The sequence below is a fragment of the Branchiostoma floridae genome, chromosome 10 (assembly GCF_000003815.2).
Source record: "Branchiostoma floridae strain S238N-H82 chromosome 10, Bfl_VNyyK, whole genome shotgun sequence".
NCBI classification, from domain to species: Eukaryota; Metazoa; Chordata; class Leptocardii; order Amphioxiformes; family Branchiostomatidae; genus Branchiostoma; species Branchiostoma floridae.
This window is the reverse complement of record NC_049988.1, coordinates 20,484,230-20,500,423: the sequence shown is the minus strand read 5'-3', so window position 1 is coordinate 20,500,423 and position 16,194 is coordinate 20,484,230. Positions and strand designations below refer to the sequence as shown.

General features: G+C 42.3%; 1 protein-coding gene across 1 annotated transcript in view; it reads right to left on the bottom strand.

The window, feature by feature from the left end:
• Positions 1–16,194, bottom strand: part of LOC118423822 (kelch repeat and BTB domain-containing protein 2-like) — a 37,064-nt gene that overhangs the window by 9,202 nt on the left and 11,668 nt on the right. Inside the window, exon 3 of the mRNA XM_035832090.1 lies at positions 11,716–11,855. Coding sequence (XP_035687983.1) covers positions 11,716–11,855 — 140 coding nt within the window. The remainder of the gene's footprint in view (positions 1–11,715; positions 11,856–16,194) is intronic.

Below are 16,194 nucleotides of genomic sequence, written 5' to 3'. Positions count from 1 at the left end.
GTTAAAAGGAGAACTGTTTTCTTTTTGTCAGTGAATTTGAGGAAGTTTGGGTGGAATTTGATGGCCTCTTTGAACAGCCCTTTTCTTTCTTGATTATAGAAAAAGCAGTTTGACATAAAATATACATGTATCAGAAATTCTTATAGGACTGTCGAATTTCATCACATTCTTTCATTTCATCTACATAATCTTTATTTGAACATATAGTAGTATGTTTATGATAGCATTCTGTTATAGTTAAAATGGATGTTCATAATGATTATGTGTGGCACGTAAAGTTAACCTATAACGGCCCCTAAATACCAATGAGGCCAGTAAGTGGGGAGGGGGGCATAGCGAGGGACACATCGAAGGGAAGTTCTAACATTTGTTGAATTGATAAATCAATAGTTTCAATTGTTTTATGTGTTCTCTAGTATACATAGCACATTTAATCGGTAATTGTTTGACTCTAATCTAACCACTAATCACGCCAGTCCTACCTGTAAGACAACCGTCTTCAGACGACTTTCCGCCATGTCACTTGTAAACATGGCCCTGAAGTAGGGGCTGGCCGCGGACAGAACAAGCCGATGGCAGGGAAACCGTCGGCCCTCGACTTCAAGGACGACATCCTGAAATGCTCCAGCCTTCTGTAGTTCGCCCACAGAACCAAGAAAGCCGCGCAGATAGCTCTCGTCTTGGTAGGAACTAGGAAGAACTTCGCTGACGTGGGGTTCTTGGTCTGCGGCGGCCATGTTGATGATGATGGTATGACCCGAGGGTCAAAGGGTAGTTAGGCTAGACAAACACTGAATACCCACATAATGTAGCAGTATTAGCGCAGCCATCATATCTCAAGCAGGAAGAATGCTAGTAGGAAGGTTCCATTAACTTGAATATAGATTTGGTAGAGCACAAATCACCAAGTAACAAGAAGGAGGATTTGTGATTTTTTGGTCATGTTGCCAAGTCTTGGCCAAATGTCTATGCAAAGTTGTCTCGTAATCAGTTGCTGGGTCAGCTGATGGGCTCACAGTGCACGTGGCACTAACGTTATATTTCTTTCTTTCAATTTTCTTGGAACATGGCATTGACCCGATTACCCTTACACCACGGGCCTTGGAACAATAGCACTTGGCAATACCCACGTGTATCGTATTGTTCGCAATCTCAATAAATCGAATCAAATCAAAAGGGCAAGTTTTTGTATCTATCAGTATATATTTATTGTTAAACATTGTAAATGGAAACATAAACTGGTGTTAATAGTAATACGGGTACCTCCCAATGTCGTGTACGATATGTTAAACTTTACTCTGTATTCATAAGCTGGTGCAATCTCAAACCATGGGTAAATTTCCAATTACATGCCTAACTTGAAAATTGTCAGCAAAAGTCCTCGATGGAGTCACTTACTGAAGGGCCTGGTCAGTGGAGGGCTGCTAAAAGTTCACCTTGGTTAGATTAACATAAAAGGTGATTAAAAAACAGAACTAGTGACATTAGTAGACTATAGGAAAAGATAAAATCTAGAATAAATGTAAATTACAATAATCATAAGAGATCAATAAAAGGTGTCTTTCTAATTACTGCCTTTAGATTTCAAAAAACACATCTGGTCTGTAATAACAAAATATCCCTATTCTATAAAAGAGGCGCAATGTTTGTATAAAAGTTTCTCCCATTATAAGAGTATTAAGCAAAAGTCCTGAGCTTGATGGAGTCACTTACTGAAGGGCCTGGCCTGTACGTGGAGGGCTGCTAAAAGTTCACCTTGGTTAGATTAACATAAAAGGGGATAAAAAAATAACTAGTACTAGTAACATAAGTACACTATAGGAAAAGATAAAATCTAGAATAAATGTAAATTACAATAATTGTAAGAGATCAAGAAAATGTGTCTTACTGCAGTTAGATTTCAAAACGCATCTGGTCTGTAATATAAAAATATCCATATTCTGTAAGAGAGGCACAATGTTTGTATCATAGTTTTCCCCATTATGAGAGTATTAAGCAAAATCTCAGATCTACACAAAAAAGTAATCTGAAAGTTCTCTGGGTCCCGATGCAATATAGTAACGTTGAAAAGCATAAGATGAGATGTGTTTTAAGCCCTCTTAAGATAGGGTAGGTATACACGAGCCACAGGGCACTCGCAGGAAGGTACCTCATATTCCTCATTAGGTATGGAGGCCTTCAAGTCTCTCCAAGCATCAGCAGACCTGTCATACACATAGACTAGGTAGTCATTGGATGAGGCAGTATCATAGGTCACCCATACATGCAGTTGGTTCCCCAGTACAAAAAGATAGGGCATTTTAACCTTAACATCGAGATTTGACCAGCCTTGCAGTTTCTGCCAGCGGTCAGACTCTGTGTCGTACACCATGGTCTGAGTAAAGTAACGATTTGTGCAGAAAATCTCTGTTCCCATGGCAACTGCTGTACAGACTTTTGGTATGAGTTCTGGTGGAGTTAGCTCACACCAAGAGTCCTGGCTCGGATTGTAGCGATGCATTTCTGAGTTCATGATGAAATAGAGGTGTGGGCCACAGAGCAACGGAACGCTGAAATTCCACTCTGCATCAATCTGCAGCTGTGAGCAGTCCTGCCACTGGTCTGTGTGCCGGTTGTACTTTCTCATATGCACTGATCCACCCATTTCAACGGCAAGGTTGTAAAAAAAATGATCTACTTCAACAAGGAGCTTTTGGAAACGAATCTCTCCTGGTTGCACCGAATTGGGTGCAGCTGACATACCCGCATGTTTCCACACATTCTCCGCATGGTTGTACTTGAACATGGACAAGTCATTGTAGTTATCATGTAATTCACTACTCAGCAAGTAGATATCATTATCACTGGTAACTGTCATGGCCCAGGCCTCAGCAAAGTTAGTATCATCATAACTGCAGCTGATGTATTTCCCTTCCTGGGGTTCATGAAGAGAATCTCATCGATACTGGAGAGGATTAAAAAAAACGTTGCAAACTGTCAATAAAACTGGGCTGCAAATTCTTCTCTTCGGGCACACACTGATGTTGTCTATCAAATAAAATCTTGTCAGTCGTGAGAAATGGGCTTAAGTGATTGATTCCACAGAAATGTGTATTGCATGACCTTCAAATGTGCAAGAATTCTTCCAGACCTAGCAAGTCTACTGAAGAAAATATGAAAAAGTATATACTGACTCTACTCTAAACAGCAGCATCATTTCCGTGAACATCCCATGCCTCGGTTTCAGGTCAGGGTCTCCTTTCTGTACCGCATTCCTGATGCCCCCAGAACTCCCAGGATCCTCCCTGACGAGGGGATGCTCCAAGATGGCTGCCGTGTCGTCTGAGGTCAGCAGGTTGAAGCGGATGTGAGGGAGGATGCTGGGTAGGTGGTGCAGTCTGTATACAGAATAGGCATGTATTAAGCTGTTTCCCTGGTATAATATAAGCTTCCTAATAAGTTAAGTTTATTTCATGTTAAAAGCCTGATATGTAACAAAAAAACAACACCGAACCCACCTGTCCTCCCTACTGTGCTTTACCCATCTCACCACAGACTCCCACACTGTTGTCTCCTCTTTAACATCCAGCTCATCGTGGCTGATGATCTCAGTCAGCTGATTCACACTCAGGCTGCAAAAATCCTCCCTGGAGGCAATCTGTGGAGGAAAAGATACAGGAATTATGTAAATTAATCTGTATCTTAAATGTTTTTGTCAAAATGTACATGACAACGCATGTATGAGTAGAGTAGAGTAGAGTAGAGTTCTTCAGGCTCAGGTAGGAACTGCAGTTCCAGTTTAGGCCGCTCTTTCCTTTCTAAGTCACTGACATCCCAGGTAATTGCGGGTCGTCCAGAGCTCTAAAGTTGTAATACACGCTGTGTTTCTTCATGTGGTTGTCTAGTCTTTCCTTAAAGCAGTTTACACTTGGGGATGTCACCACCGGCTCTGGTAGATTGTTCCACCATGAGACAACTCTGATGCAGAAGAAGTGTGATCTTCTGTTACTTTTTGACGCTTGTCTCTTAATCCGGAGGCAGTGACCCCTTGTTCTTGTGCTCGTATTTAACTCAAACGGACATGAAGTGTCATATATCCCATGTAGGAACTTGTAGGTGTTTATCAGGTCCCCCCTAAGTCTCCTATAGACCAGCGTAGGTAAGTTTAGAGCCTTCAGTCTCTCTTCATAGGGTAGACTTCTAAGGCCGGGAACTCTCTTCGTTGCTCTCTTCTGTACCCTTTCTAGATCCAGGGCCAGCTTCCATATGTAGGGGGACCATGCAGGAGCCCCATACTCCAGCTGGGGACGAATGAGCGACTTATATAGGAGTAGGAACACCTCCTTATCTACATAGGCAAAAGTCCTCCATATGAGACCTGCGATCTGATTTGCCTTATTACAAATGTTGGATATATGTTTGCTGAAACTCAGCTCCTTGTCAACAGTAATACCCAAGTCCTTTTCCTGTTGTGTGAATTCTAGTAGGGTACGAGTCTCATTATCCAACATTGAGTATGTGTAGTCAGGGTGTCCTTTTCCCAGTCTTATTACTGTACATTTCATGGGATGAAAGCTCAACTGCCATTTTATTGCCCAGTCCTGAAGTACTTGAAGGTCCCTCTGCAATTTGTTGCATTCTTCCCTTTGTACTACTGATCTATATAACTTAGTGTCGTCTGCAAAGAGCTTCAGCTTACTCTGCACAATTTCCGGCATGTCGTTGACAAAAATAGTGAAGAGCACCGGACCCAGGACGCTCCCCTGGGGAACTCCGCTTGTTACTTCGGCCCATTCTGATTTTTCCCCATTGACACAGACTCTCTGTCTCCGTCCTGACAAAAAAGATTCAATCCAATTTAAAAGGTTACCCGTGATCCCGTAGCTTTGTATTTTGGCTAATAGTCTCTTAATTGGTACTGAATCAAAAGCCTTGCGGAAGTCGAGATAGACCGCGTCAACGGGTGTTCCTCGGTCAAGCCACTCTGTCCACTCGTCTAAGCACTCCAACATCTGAGTGGTAGTAGATCTTCCTGGCAAGAAGCCATGTTGGTGTGGTGTAAAGAGATTGTTTACCTTCATATGCTTGACAATGGCGTCTCTAATCAACCCTTCCAGAATTTTTCCTACTACTGAGGTCAGGCTAACCGGGCGGTAGTTACCGGGTGATTTCTTACAACCCTTTTTGTAAATTGGCGTGACATTAGCGGTTTTCCAGGCATCGGGGAGTTTGCCTTCTTGTACAGTCTTGACGTAGAGAATCTGCAGTGGAACCGCCAGGGTGTCCGCCAATTCCTTTAACACTCTAGGGTGTACGTTGTCGGGCCCCATTGCCTTATTTGGGTTGAGGTTTTTCAATCTTTGTTGGACCTCCTCGAAACAAATGTCAATGTCAGTTATCTCTTCATTGTAGTGTCTTTCAGTTGGTATTGGGATGTGTTGTAGGTCTTCCTTAGTAAAGGTGCTTACAAAAAACTTGTTGAGTAACTCAGCTTTTTCTGTATCCGATTGTGCCACTGAGGATCCATCTTCCAAGTCTGGAATGCCTTGGCGCACTTTGGATTTTGAGTTTACATATTTCCAGAAGATTTTGGTATTGCCTTTGATGTTTCTCGCTTTCTCCTTTTCATATGTTTTGACCGCTTTTCTTGTGGCCCATCTGACCTGGTTTCTCGCCCTCGTGTATTTAATGTAGTCATCCTTTGTCCTAGATTCACAGTATTTCTTCCAAAGTTTCTGCTTTTTGTTCATTTTTTTATTAACTTCCCTATGCTATGGAAAGAAGAAAAAATCTCTACATATGTATATGTATAGCCAGTATAACTGTTTCTTAGCATACCAAATAAGCTTTGAAGGCATGGTACATTGGAGCTGGTTAGATCAGACTGAATGACGTGTCACGCCTAACTTTTACCCAAAGTGCTAATAAAGATGCTACTGAACAAAATTTACGTCAGGCTTTTTTTCCATATTACATCTCCCAATATGAAGTCTAACCTCAGTAAAGTGTTTGGCAATTAACTGCAAACAGCGTTTCCGGACACTGCCCACAGAGAAGACCTCAGCAAACTTGTACAGGTCCACATAGGCGGAGCGCTCCACGTGCATGGCCATGTAGCTGCTGCAGGTGTCTTTCACATAGTCCAGTTGGAGGAGGTCGGCTGCCTGGTACAGGGGCTGCACTTTGTCCAGTGACACATGGAGGGTTCCCGAGTAGATGTACCTCAGGATCTCCCCAATCATGCCAGCATCCAAACCCTGCAAAACAAAACAACAGAACGTTTATCACGTAAGGTACATGTACTATTATCAGGTTATCTCCAAGCAGATCCTATTATAACGTATGCCAATCCACAGTCCTAGACAGGCAGTACACTCATTTGTCAGCTTTTGATACATGTACTACCTAATCCTGCCGTAGGATTTGCTTGGAGATTAGGTACAGATATAACGTGAATGTCATATATCTTAATTTTTATCTCATTCTGCTACCAGTATTTTATCTATATATTCTCTACTACTTCTTGCATGTATAGTAGTCTGTTTCCGATATTTGAAATAGATTCTTATTTTAAACTCAAAATACTGACTCATAGTGGTACAAAGTGTCCCGTTAAGTTGACCTTTAACCCCTTAACACAACCAACAGCATCAGTAAGTGGGGAGGGGGGCAGAGAGGATACATCACAGGAACAATTAGGGAAAACAATGGATTTCCCTCATTTTACATGTTCTCTATAATGCGTATCATCTTTGAAAGTTACCTGTTTCACCCTATTCTAACCATACGTCACGTCAACCCTACCTGTAAAACAACCGTCTTCTGACGACTTTCCGCCATGTCACTTGTAAACATGGCCCTGAAGTAGGGGCTGGCCGCGGACAGAACAAGCCGATGGCAGGGAAACCGCCGGCCCTCGACTTCAAGGCCGACATCCTGAAATGCCCCAGCCTTCTGTAAGTCGAACACAGTTCCAAGAAACCCGTGCAGATAGCTCTCGTCTTGGTAGGAACGAGGACGGACTGCGCTGACGTGGGGTTCTTGGTCTGCGGTGGCCATGTTGATGATGATGTAATGACATTTCGGTCAAAGGTTAGGGAGACTAGACAAACACTGATTACCCACATAATGTAGCAGTATGTATAAGATGACAAGATAGACTACTAGAGAGTTATGAATTCGGCTGGATACTAGGTCCAGGCTATCTTGGGAAGTTTTTACCAGAATAACTTATATCGATTTCTGTGCCGCAGAGGAAGATTTTATCTGGTTCAAGTACAGTTGAGTGTTGATCTGGTGGTGCAGATATCAACGCTAGTTCACCTTATCTGTTGGGTAACCTATATCCATTTCTTTAAAAAACAGGATATTTTGTGATATCACGTTGACGGACATTAGTTTCAAATTGTGTACCTAAATACCCTGTTCTGAAAAGCAACTGATATAGGTTACCCGACGGATAAGAGAGAGAGAGAGAGAGAGAGAGCTTTATTTTGGTTTTCGCAGTTTAGTACATGAAACTGAAATTCTAAACCAAATTACAATTGTGGGCGTATGTTTGCCCGAGAGTATCAGTCTTAGGGTATCATTATAAAACATTCATTACAAAATAGAGTTACATAATAAAAGACGTCAGCGTTTCGTCATTCCAGAGAACATTAGACAATTGTCATTGAGAGGAAATGAATGTCTACAAAGTCTTGTTATACAGAGATGTTGCCTGATACAAAAACGACTTTCTAAGTCGCTCAGTGCGACACGCCGGTAGTGTGAGCTGGTTGCTGTTCCTTAGTGTGCGTCCAGTCTGCTGTTGCCTGTCACCTGTAACCATGTAGTGTAGAGGATGGTCGCTGGCGCGCATCTGGTTGATAAGTGTCACTGCTGCTACTTCGCGCCTGGACTGGAGTGTTGGCAGGAGGGAAGTCGTGCAGTCACTGTTTCTCTGAATGATCCTCATGGCTCTTTTCTGTACTGCCTCGAGGGTGTTTGACTGTGAGATGGTACACCCAACGTACACAACGTTTGCATATTCCAGTACCGGTCTGATGAGGGTTGTGTATACTGTTGTTAAATCCTCAGCTGGCATACCACCTATGGCAAGAAGACGTAGGAAGTGCAAGCGTTGAGAGCCTTTTCCCGTCACGTGAGAAATGTGGCTGTCATACTTAAGGTTGGAACTGATCTTGAAACCGAGGTAGGGAGCACATGTAACGACTGCTACCTCCTTTCCTCCTAGAGTAAGTGGAGGGAGGTCAGGTGGTATTCTGGCGAAACATATCCTAAGCTCGTACGATTTGTCGCCATTCATGGTCATGTTGTTTTGTGTTGCCCATGAGTCCAGGTGGGTAGCCTCTTCCTGCATGGTGGTGTCGGATTCAGCAGTGATACAGGGGATGCAACGAGACAATCCAATGTCATCAGCATAACCGATGTTGGTGGTCGTTTCGTGTTTGACAGTTCGAGAGGACATATACACCAGGAATAGGTAAGGTGACAAGACTCCCCCCTGGGGTACACCGGAAGTGACGTCGTGCCAGCTGCTGAATTCACCGTTGGCGGCGACACGCTGTTTCCTGCCAGACAGATAACTGTTGATCCAAGTCAACATTTGAACAGGGATACCGCGTGTAGCAAGGTGCTGTAGAAGAATCCCATGGTCTACTTTGTCAAAAGCCTTTGACATATCTGCAAGTAACACGCACACCACTGATGTCTGCTTGTTGTCAAGACTAGTGACCCAGGACTGGTATGCCTTTAGCAGTGCAGCAGTGGTTGACGATTTAGGCATATATGCAAACTCACGTCACTGACGAAGGATAGTGGATTCTATCCGAAACGTCTGACCGTTTCAAAACCATATCCAGTTGCTTGAGTAACTATTTTTGGCGTATCTTATTACCTGGATGTCTAACCTACATCGACGTATATATGCAAACTGATCCGGATAACGGTGAACTCAATGCTGGGACGTTATCGCCTGATGCGATTTATCCGAAGATCAGATGTACGATCTGCTGATTGGTTACATCGGGAATAATGTTAACGTTCCACTTGTTTGGCATTTCTTTGTAAAGAATATACAGTATACCTGATAACCATAACAATAGGCATTGAAATAGCAAATTCTCAAATCGCTACATCCGAAACGTAAGAATAGCACATGGCACAATGATGACTCTTTATATGAATCAGTAAATATTTATTGTTAAAAACAGATGTAAAACTGGTGTAATGTGAACAAATACGAATAACATTGCAAGTGACTTCTTTTAACAAGAGTCAGGCTGAGATATCGGCAAATACAAAATTAAGCACATCATACTCATAGGTAACATTTGGACTCGAATAAAAGAATACAAATCTATAGATATTATGACTGTTGTTCGACCCACATATACTAGTAAAGAGATCAACAAATAAAAAAATAAGCACGCTATATGAAACACATACAATCTAAAAAAAGAACACAAGTAGAATGACAATAGATATAAAGTTGTTTGACTTAAAGATTAATGACATCACTTAGGTTAGTTCAAAAATATGTTCCTCATGTATAAGAAAAATAGCATTTTGTTTGGTCAAAGATATAAAATGTACCATAGGGTCTCACACACTGTGAGGGCATTCGGCAAACCTGACACCTAAACAAAAATATCAATATGCTCTCTAGATCCTTATACTACACATCAATGCTGAAAAGTATGCGCCTTAGCTGTAATGTCTGCCAGCATAGATCCACCTGGCCCTATCTGCGACCTTACGATGCAGTCCCGCAAAGAAAGATGCATTTACTTATACGAAAGGAGGAAGCGTTTCTGTAAAACTTCTACTTCAGTATGAAATATACCACTGCAAGACCTATCACACTGAGAAGACATTCAGCAAACCAACATGTCTTTATTAAGCCCTACCCATCACTCGATGCGTCCTTATCCTGCACATCAACATTGAATAATGCAAGAAATAATGTGTTTTATGTCCCCATAAGATATGGTAGGTATATACGTGCCACAGGAGAACAAGATTCCAGTTCGTACGCATAATGCTCATTAGGCAGGGTCGCCTTCAACTCTCTCCAGGCATCAGCAGACCTGTCATACACATACACCTGATGTACGATGCCGTTCTGGGATTCGCTTCTACAGGTTAACAGTACGTGCAGCTGGTCTTTTAATACAAAAAGACTGGGCAAATAAAAAACAAACTTTCCCGGGTTCGGCCAGCCTTGCAGCCTCTGCCAGCGGTCTGACTCTGTGTTGTACACCATAGTCTTAGTAAAGTCATAATCTATGCAGAAAATCTCAGTTCCCATGGCAACGGCCCTAACGAGATCAGGAAGGTCGATCGGTGGGGTCCGCTTGCTCCACCGATCCTGACTTGGATCATAGCGATGCATTGTGCATGTCTCACTTGTGAGGAAATAGAGGTGTGAACCGCAGGACAATGTAACGAAGTCTGCATGCTTATGTAAAGGTTTGTTAAATTGCAGCCGTGAACACTCTAGCCATTGTTTTGTGTGCTGGTTGTACTTTCTCATCTGCACCAAAGACCAACCATAATTTCGATCAATTTGAATCAAATACAAAGTCCGATCGACTTCATAAAGCAGATACTTATAGCACTTCCGATGATTTTTCTGTCGCTTAATCACTAGGGACATACCAGCATCTTCCCACACATTTTTTGCATGGTTGTACTTAAACAGAGACAGATGAGTCTCATCCTCTGATGATTTACCTTCCAGGATAAAGATGTCGTTATCACTGGTGACTGTCATGTCCACAAAATGAGGGAGGTCTTCAGGCTTGTAACTGCAGCTGATGTACTTCCCTTCCCGAGGGTTTATAAAGAAGATCTCATTGGTACTAGAAATGGAAAAAATGCATCGGAAACTGTCAATAAAACTGGACTGGAAACTCATACCCCTCTACATGACTTAAACTGAGGTTGTTTGACACATGAGGCAATCGGCAATCAGGTTGGCCCAGCGGGCTACAGGGATGAGACATAAATCACTGCATGCGCTGTTCTATAAAAAAACATGTTACTCCATAAGGAATGACCTTAAGCACCTTAAGTACAAATTAAAATGAGATTAAAAGTGCATTTATTGCAAGGTCGCCAAATTGAATGATACTGTGTAAGATTGCTGATGGATTTCAAAGGCAAACACAAAAGTATGTACTAACCCCACTGATGTATTAAACAGCAGTGCCATTTCTGTGGACATCCCATGTCTTGGCTTGAGTTCGGGGTTCTTCTGCACAGCTTCCCTGATAAATGCAGAACTCCCAGGATCCTCCCTGACCAGGGGGTGTTCCAAGATGGCTGTTGTGTTGTCTGAGGTCAGCAGGTTGAAGCGAATGTGAGGGAGGATGCTGGGTAGGTGGTGCAGTCTGTAGGGTACAGGGTAGGGGTGCGTTTAGCTGATTTTTTAGTAACACAGCAGCCCCTTCATCACACGTTTCATCATCATTTATTTAGTATTGCATGTTAAAACCACGACATTCACCTATAGAACACTGACACCCACTGTAGGGTAAAGGATAGGGTTGGATTTATTAGGAAGTTCTCCGATAATGACACCAATGTCATCGATAGAATCAATTTTATGTCTACATACAATGTGTCCAAACAATTACCAAGTTACTGCACATGAAAGACACCTACATGTTATAAACATACTGACACAAAATTCTTCTGCATAATAAATATAATGAGAACAATGAAACCCACCTGTCCTCCCTGCTGTGCTGCACCCATCTCACCACAGCCTCCCACACTGTTGTCTCCTCTTTAACATCCAGCTCATCATGGCTGATGATCTCAGTCAACTGATTCACACTCAGGCTGCAGAACTCTTCACTAGAGGCAACCTGTGGAGGTGCAGATATTTGTGTCTTAATTCTATTTCGACAGACAAGAAGTTATATTTCTATATGATTATAAGAAAGTAAGAAAGATTATATGCTAATGACAAAAGGAAGCGGTTCCTTTGTATCTGTAAAATATGTATAGCCAGTTTAACCGTAACACACTTAGTATGTAAAGTTAGTTGGCACTTAGTTGGCAAAGGCTTGTTAAAACTGTAAGTTTAGCACCGAATTGGGGGTTCTATTCCTTAATATCATTCTTATGACAGCTATTTGAATTTGACATTCTCTAAAAAGGTCATTTTACTTAAAAAATGGAACAAACTGTAAGCTGTAACAAGAGTTTTGTAATATGTTTCAAACACACAAACTCGTTATTCTAGAATTTTATGACAGATTGCAACCATCATTGGCCTTGCATAATCAAACTATTCGGCTTACCTCAGCAAAGTTTCTATTGATCAAATGCAGACAACGGGCTCGGATAGCCTTCAAAGAGAAGACATCAGCAAACTTGTACAGGTCCACAAAGTTGGAGTGCTCCACATTCATGACCATGTAGCTGCTGCAGGTGTCTCTCACATAGTCCAGTTGGAGGAGGTCGGCTGCCTGGTACAGGGGCTGAACTTTGTCCAGGGACACATGGAGGGTTCCCGAGTAGATGTAACTCAGGATCTCAGCAAATATGCTTGCATCCAAACCCTGCAAAAATGTGATAGCATAAAAGACTTGACTTATGTCGGGTGTAACAGCAAAACAGAATAAACATTAAGTGTTAATCATACAAGGTATGTGTACTATTATCAGGGTATAGAAAAACTCCAAGCAGATCCTACTTTAAGATAGCATCAAAATTGTAGCCATCGCAAAGTATTAGACAGGCTACACTTATTTGCATACTTTTGATACATGTACAACCTGATCATGCTACTGTAGGGTTTTCTTGGAGATTAGGTATAGATAGAAGAGAAAAGTATATTTTAAATTTTCATCCCATTCTGCCATTTAAAAAAAGACTCAAAACGGTGAAAGGTGTCCCACTAAGTTGACCTTTAACCCCTTAACACCAACAGCATCAGTAAGTGGGGAGGGGGGCATAGAGAGTATACATCATTTTTGGTTGGGGGTAATCAATAGATTTCCATCCATAATTTTACATGTCCACTTTAATACGTATCATATTTAGAAGTTCCCCGTTTCACTCTATTCTAACGATACATCACGCCAAGCCTACCTGTAAAACAACCGTCTTCTGACGACTTTCCGCCATGTCACATGTAAACATGGCCCTGAAGTAGGGGCTGGCCGCGGACAGAACAAGCCGATGGCAGGGAAACCGCCGGCCCTCGACTTCAAGGACGACATCCTGCAGTACCCCAGCTTTCTGTAAGTCGCCTACAGTTCCAAGAAACCCGTGCAGATAGCTCTCGTCTCGGTAGGAACGAGGAAGAACTGCGCTGACGTGGGGTTCTTGGTCTGCGGCAGCCATGTTGATGATGATGCTATGACCCCAGGATCAAAGGTAGGTAAGTATGCCTGGTTACCCACACATTTTAGCGCTAAGCGTTAGAACAGATGTAGCTATAGTTAGTACCCTCACATCCCGATTTCTAAGGAAGCCTACCATATAATGTTCTGTTTTACGTGCCGTTGACTTGAGAGCTGGTGTTGTGAAAATAAGCCCCACGAATTACAAGGACTTTTTTTTACGATTTCTTGTATGTTGCCACGTCTTGACCGTATGCGAATCTAGGTAACGTTATGAAGTAATCTGATGTTAATTTGAGTGGGCGAGGGTTTATATTGCATCTAAAGTTACGAATTTTTGTATATTTTTCTAACGTGACAATTTTTGAAACGTGACGTCAACCTGCACGTAACGTTACCTTTACAAAGGGTATTGACACAACAATATCACTTGGCAAATGAACTACTTTCTGTCTCTATAAGTCTATTTGCCTACATGCCTAAGTGCGCCTAGGCCAGTGACTGGCCCCTTGCTCCCTCCGTGATATTTCTCCAGACTGCACGATTCTTCGCACTCGTCTCCGCCAACTTGATACTCTGTCCGATGTCCTTTGCAATTTGGTCCCTCCATCGCTCCGGGGGTCTCCGCCGTGGCCTGGCTTTTGGAAATCTTGATAGTATGCTTTGTGGACTAGTGTGTTTGGTGGTCTTCTCACAACGTGACCAAACCACCTTAGTCTTCTGAGTCTGATGGAATCGACAATGGTGTGTTCTATACCCAGTCTCGCTCTTATTTCCACATTCGGAATTCGGTGGCGAAGTGAAACACTTAGGATCGCCCTTAGGCATCTCATCTCGAAAGCTAACAGGAGAGCTCATCCGACTTTTTTAGAGTCCAAGTTTCACATGCATAAGTGGCAATAGGGAGTAAAAGTGGAGATGTTTTCTTGTTCTATACTAGAGATGACAGTATATTTATTGGTTAAAAATGATACAAAATATATACATTGTAAGTGGAACCATAAAGTTGTGTAAATATGGTAAATTCAAATCTCGCGTGAGTGTCAACTTTAGTCTTTAGTCCAAAACTGGAGTCCTGAATGGCCTGACTAGCGGAGGGCTGCCAGATGTCAGACTAACAATTTAGGTAATAAAAAATACAAACCTACTTTCACTAAGAGAGAAATAAAGTCTCAAAATTGAACACATAAATAATAACCGTAAAATATGTATAAAGAATATAGTGTCTGTTTAAAATAAGACACGGAACATCTTGTCGGTCATAAAATATCCCATAAAATATATATGAGAAGCAAAGTTTTATCAAACATCAAAGTGCTTATTCAAAGTATTCAATGCACTAAAAAGGGAATTTTACAGTCCTGGTGCCTGTATACGTACTCAGTAGGTCCCTATCATCCATATTAATGCTTTAAAGTGTTTTATTCCCCCTTAAGATATGGTAGGGAAATACGTGCCACAGGATAGTGAGGACCATACGATGCATACCTCTTATCGGGCAGGGTGGCCTTCAAGTCTCTCCAGGCATCAGCAGACCTGTCATACACATATACCAGATTTACGACTTTGAAGTCATTATCATAACTTAACAATACGTGCAGTTGGTTCTCCAGTGCGAAAAAACTGAAATCAAGATGAATAACAGTTTCATCTGGGTACTCCCAGCCTTGCAGTTTCTGCCAGCGGTCTGACTCTGTGTCATACACCATGGTCTGAGTGAAGCCCTTATCTGCGCAGAAAATCTCTGTTCCCATGGCAACGGCTGTACAAACTTCAGATATGATCCATGGTGCAGTCCGTTTGAACCACTTGTCCTCGCTTGGGTCGTAGCAATGCAATTCCTCGTTTGTGAGGAAATATATGTGTTGGCCGCAGGATAATGCTACACAGTAATTGTACCATCCATTTTCAAGTTGCAGCTCTGAACACTCCTGCCACATGTTCGTCTGCCTGTTGTACTTTCTCATCTGCAGAAATCTCCTTGATGTTCGAATACCAGCAATGAAGTATAAAGACCCATTACCTTCTAAAAGGAGATTGTTGCAGTAATTGAAATCATCTCCCGACCCCTTACATACTGAGGACATAACCTCATTTTCCCACATATTCTTTGTATGGTTGTACTTAAAAAGGGACACCTGATTGTCATCCTCTAATTCTTTAGCTTCCATATGCATGGCGTAGATGCTGTTATCACTTGTGACTGTCATGGGTGAGTAATAAGGATAGGATCCAGGCTTGTAACTACAGCTGATGCACTTCCCTTCCTGAGGGTTCATGAATAGGATCTCTGTGGAACTGGAGAGGAATAAAATACATTGGCATTGCAAACTCAAGAGATTCATGTATTGAATGACAAAGGCAAACGTTTTTGTAGGGATGAAGCCAAACTCACAGCATGCACTACAAATGATATCAAATCTAGCCTTGTAGACTTAACGACATAGAATGCCAGAAGACTAAGAAATGCATTAACTGACCTGCGTTCTGTATTGAATAGAAGAGCCATCTCCATGGTAAGCCCAAGCCTCGGCTTCAGGTTGGGGTTCCCATTCTGTACTGCATTCCTGATGTACTCAGAACTCCCAGGATACTCCGTGACCAGGGGGTGTTCCAAAATGGCTGCCGTGTCATCTGAGGTCAGCAGGTTGAAGCGGATGTGAGGGAGGATGCTGGGTAGGTGGTGCAGTCTGTAAGGTACAGAGTAGGGTGGATTCAGCGGACTTTTTTGGTAACACATCAGCCCCAAACATGTTTGATGTTAAAACCACAACATCTATCTATAGAACACGGACACCCACCTGTCCTCCCTGCTGTCCTGCACCCATCTCACCACAGCCTCCCACACTGTTGT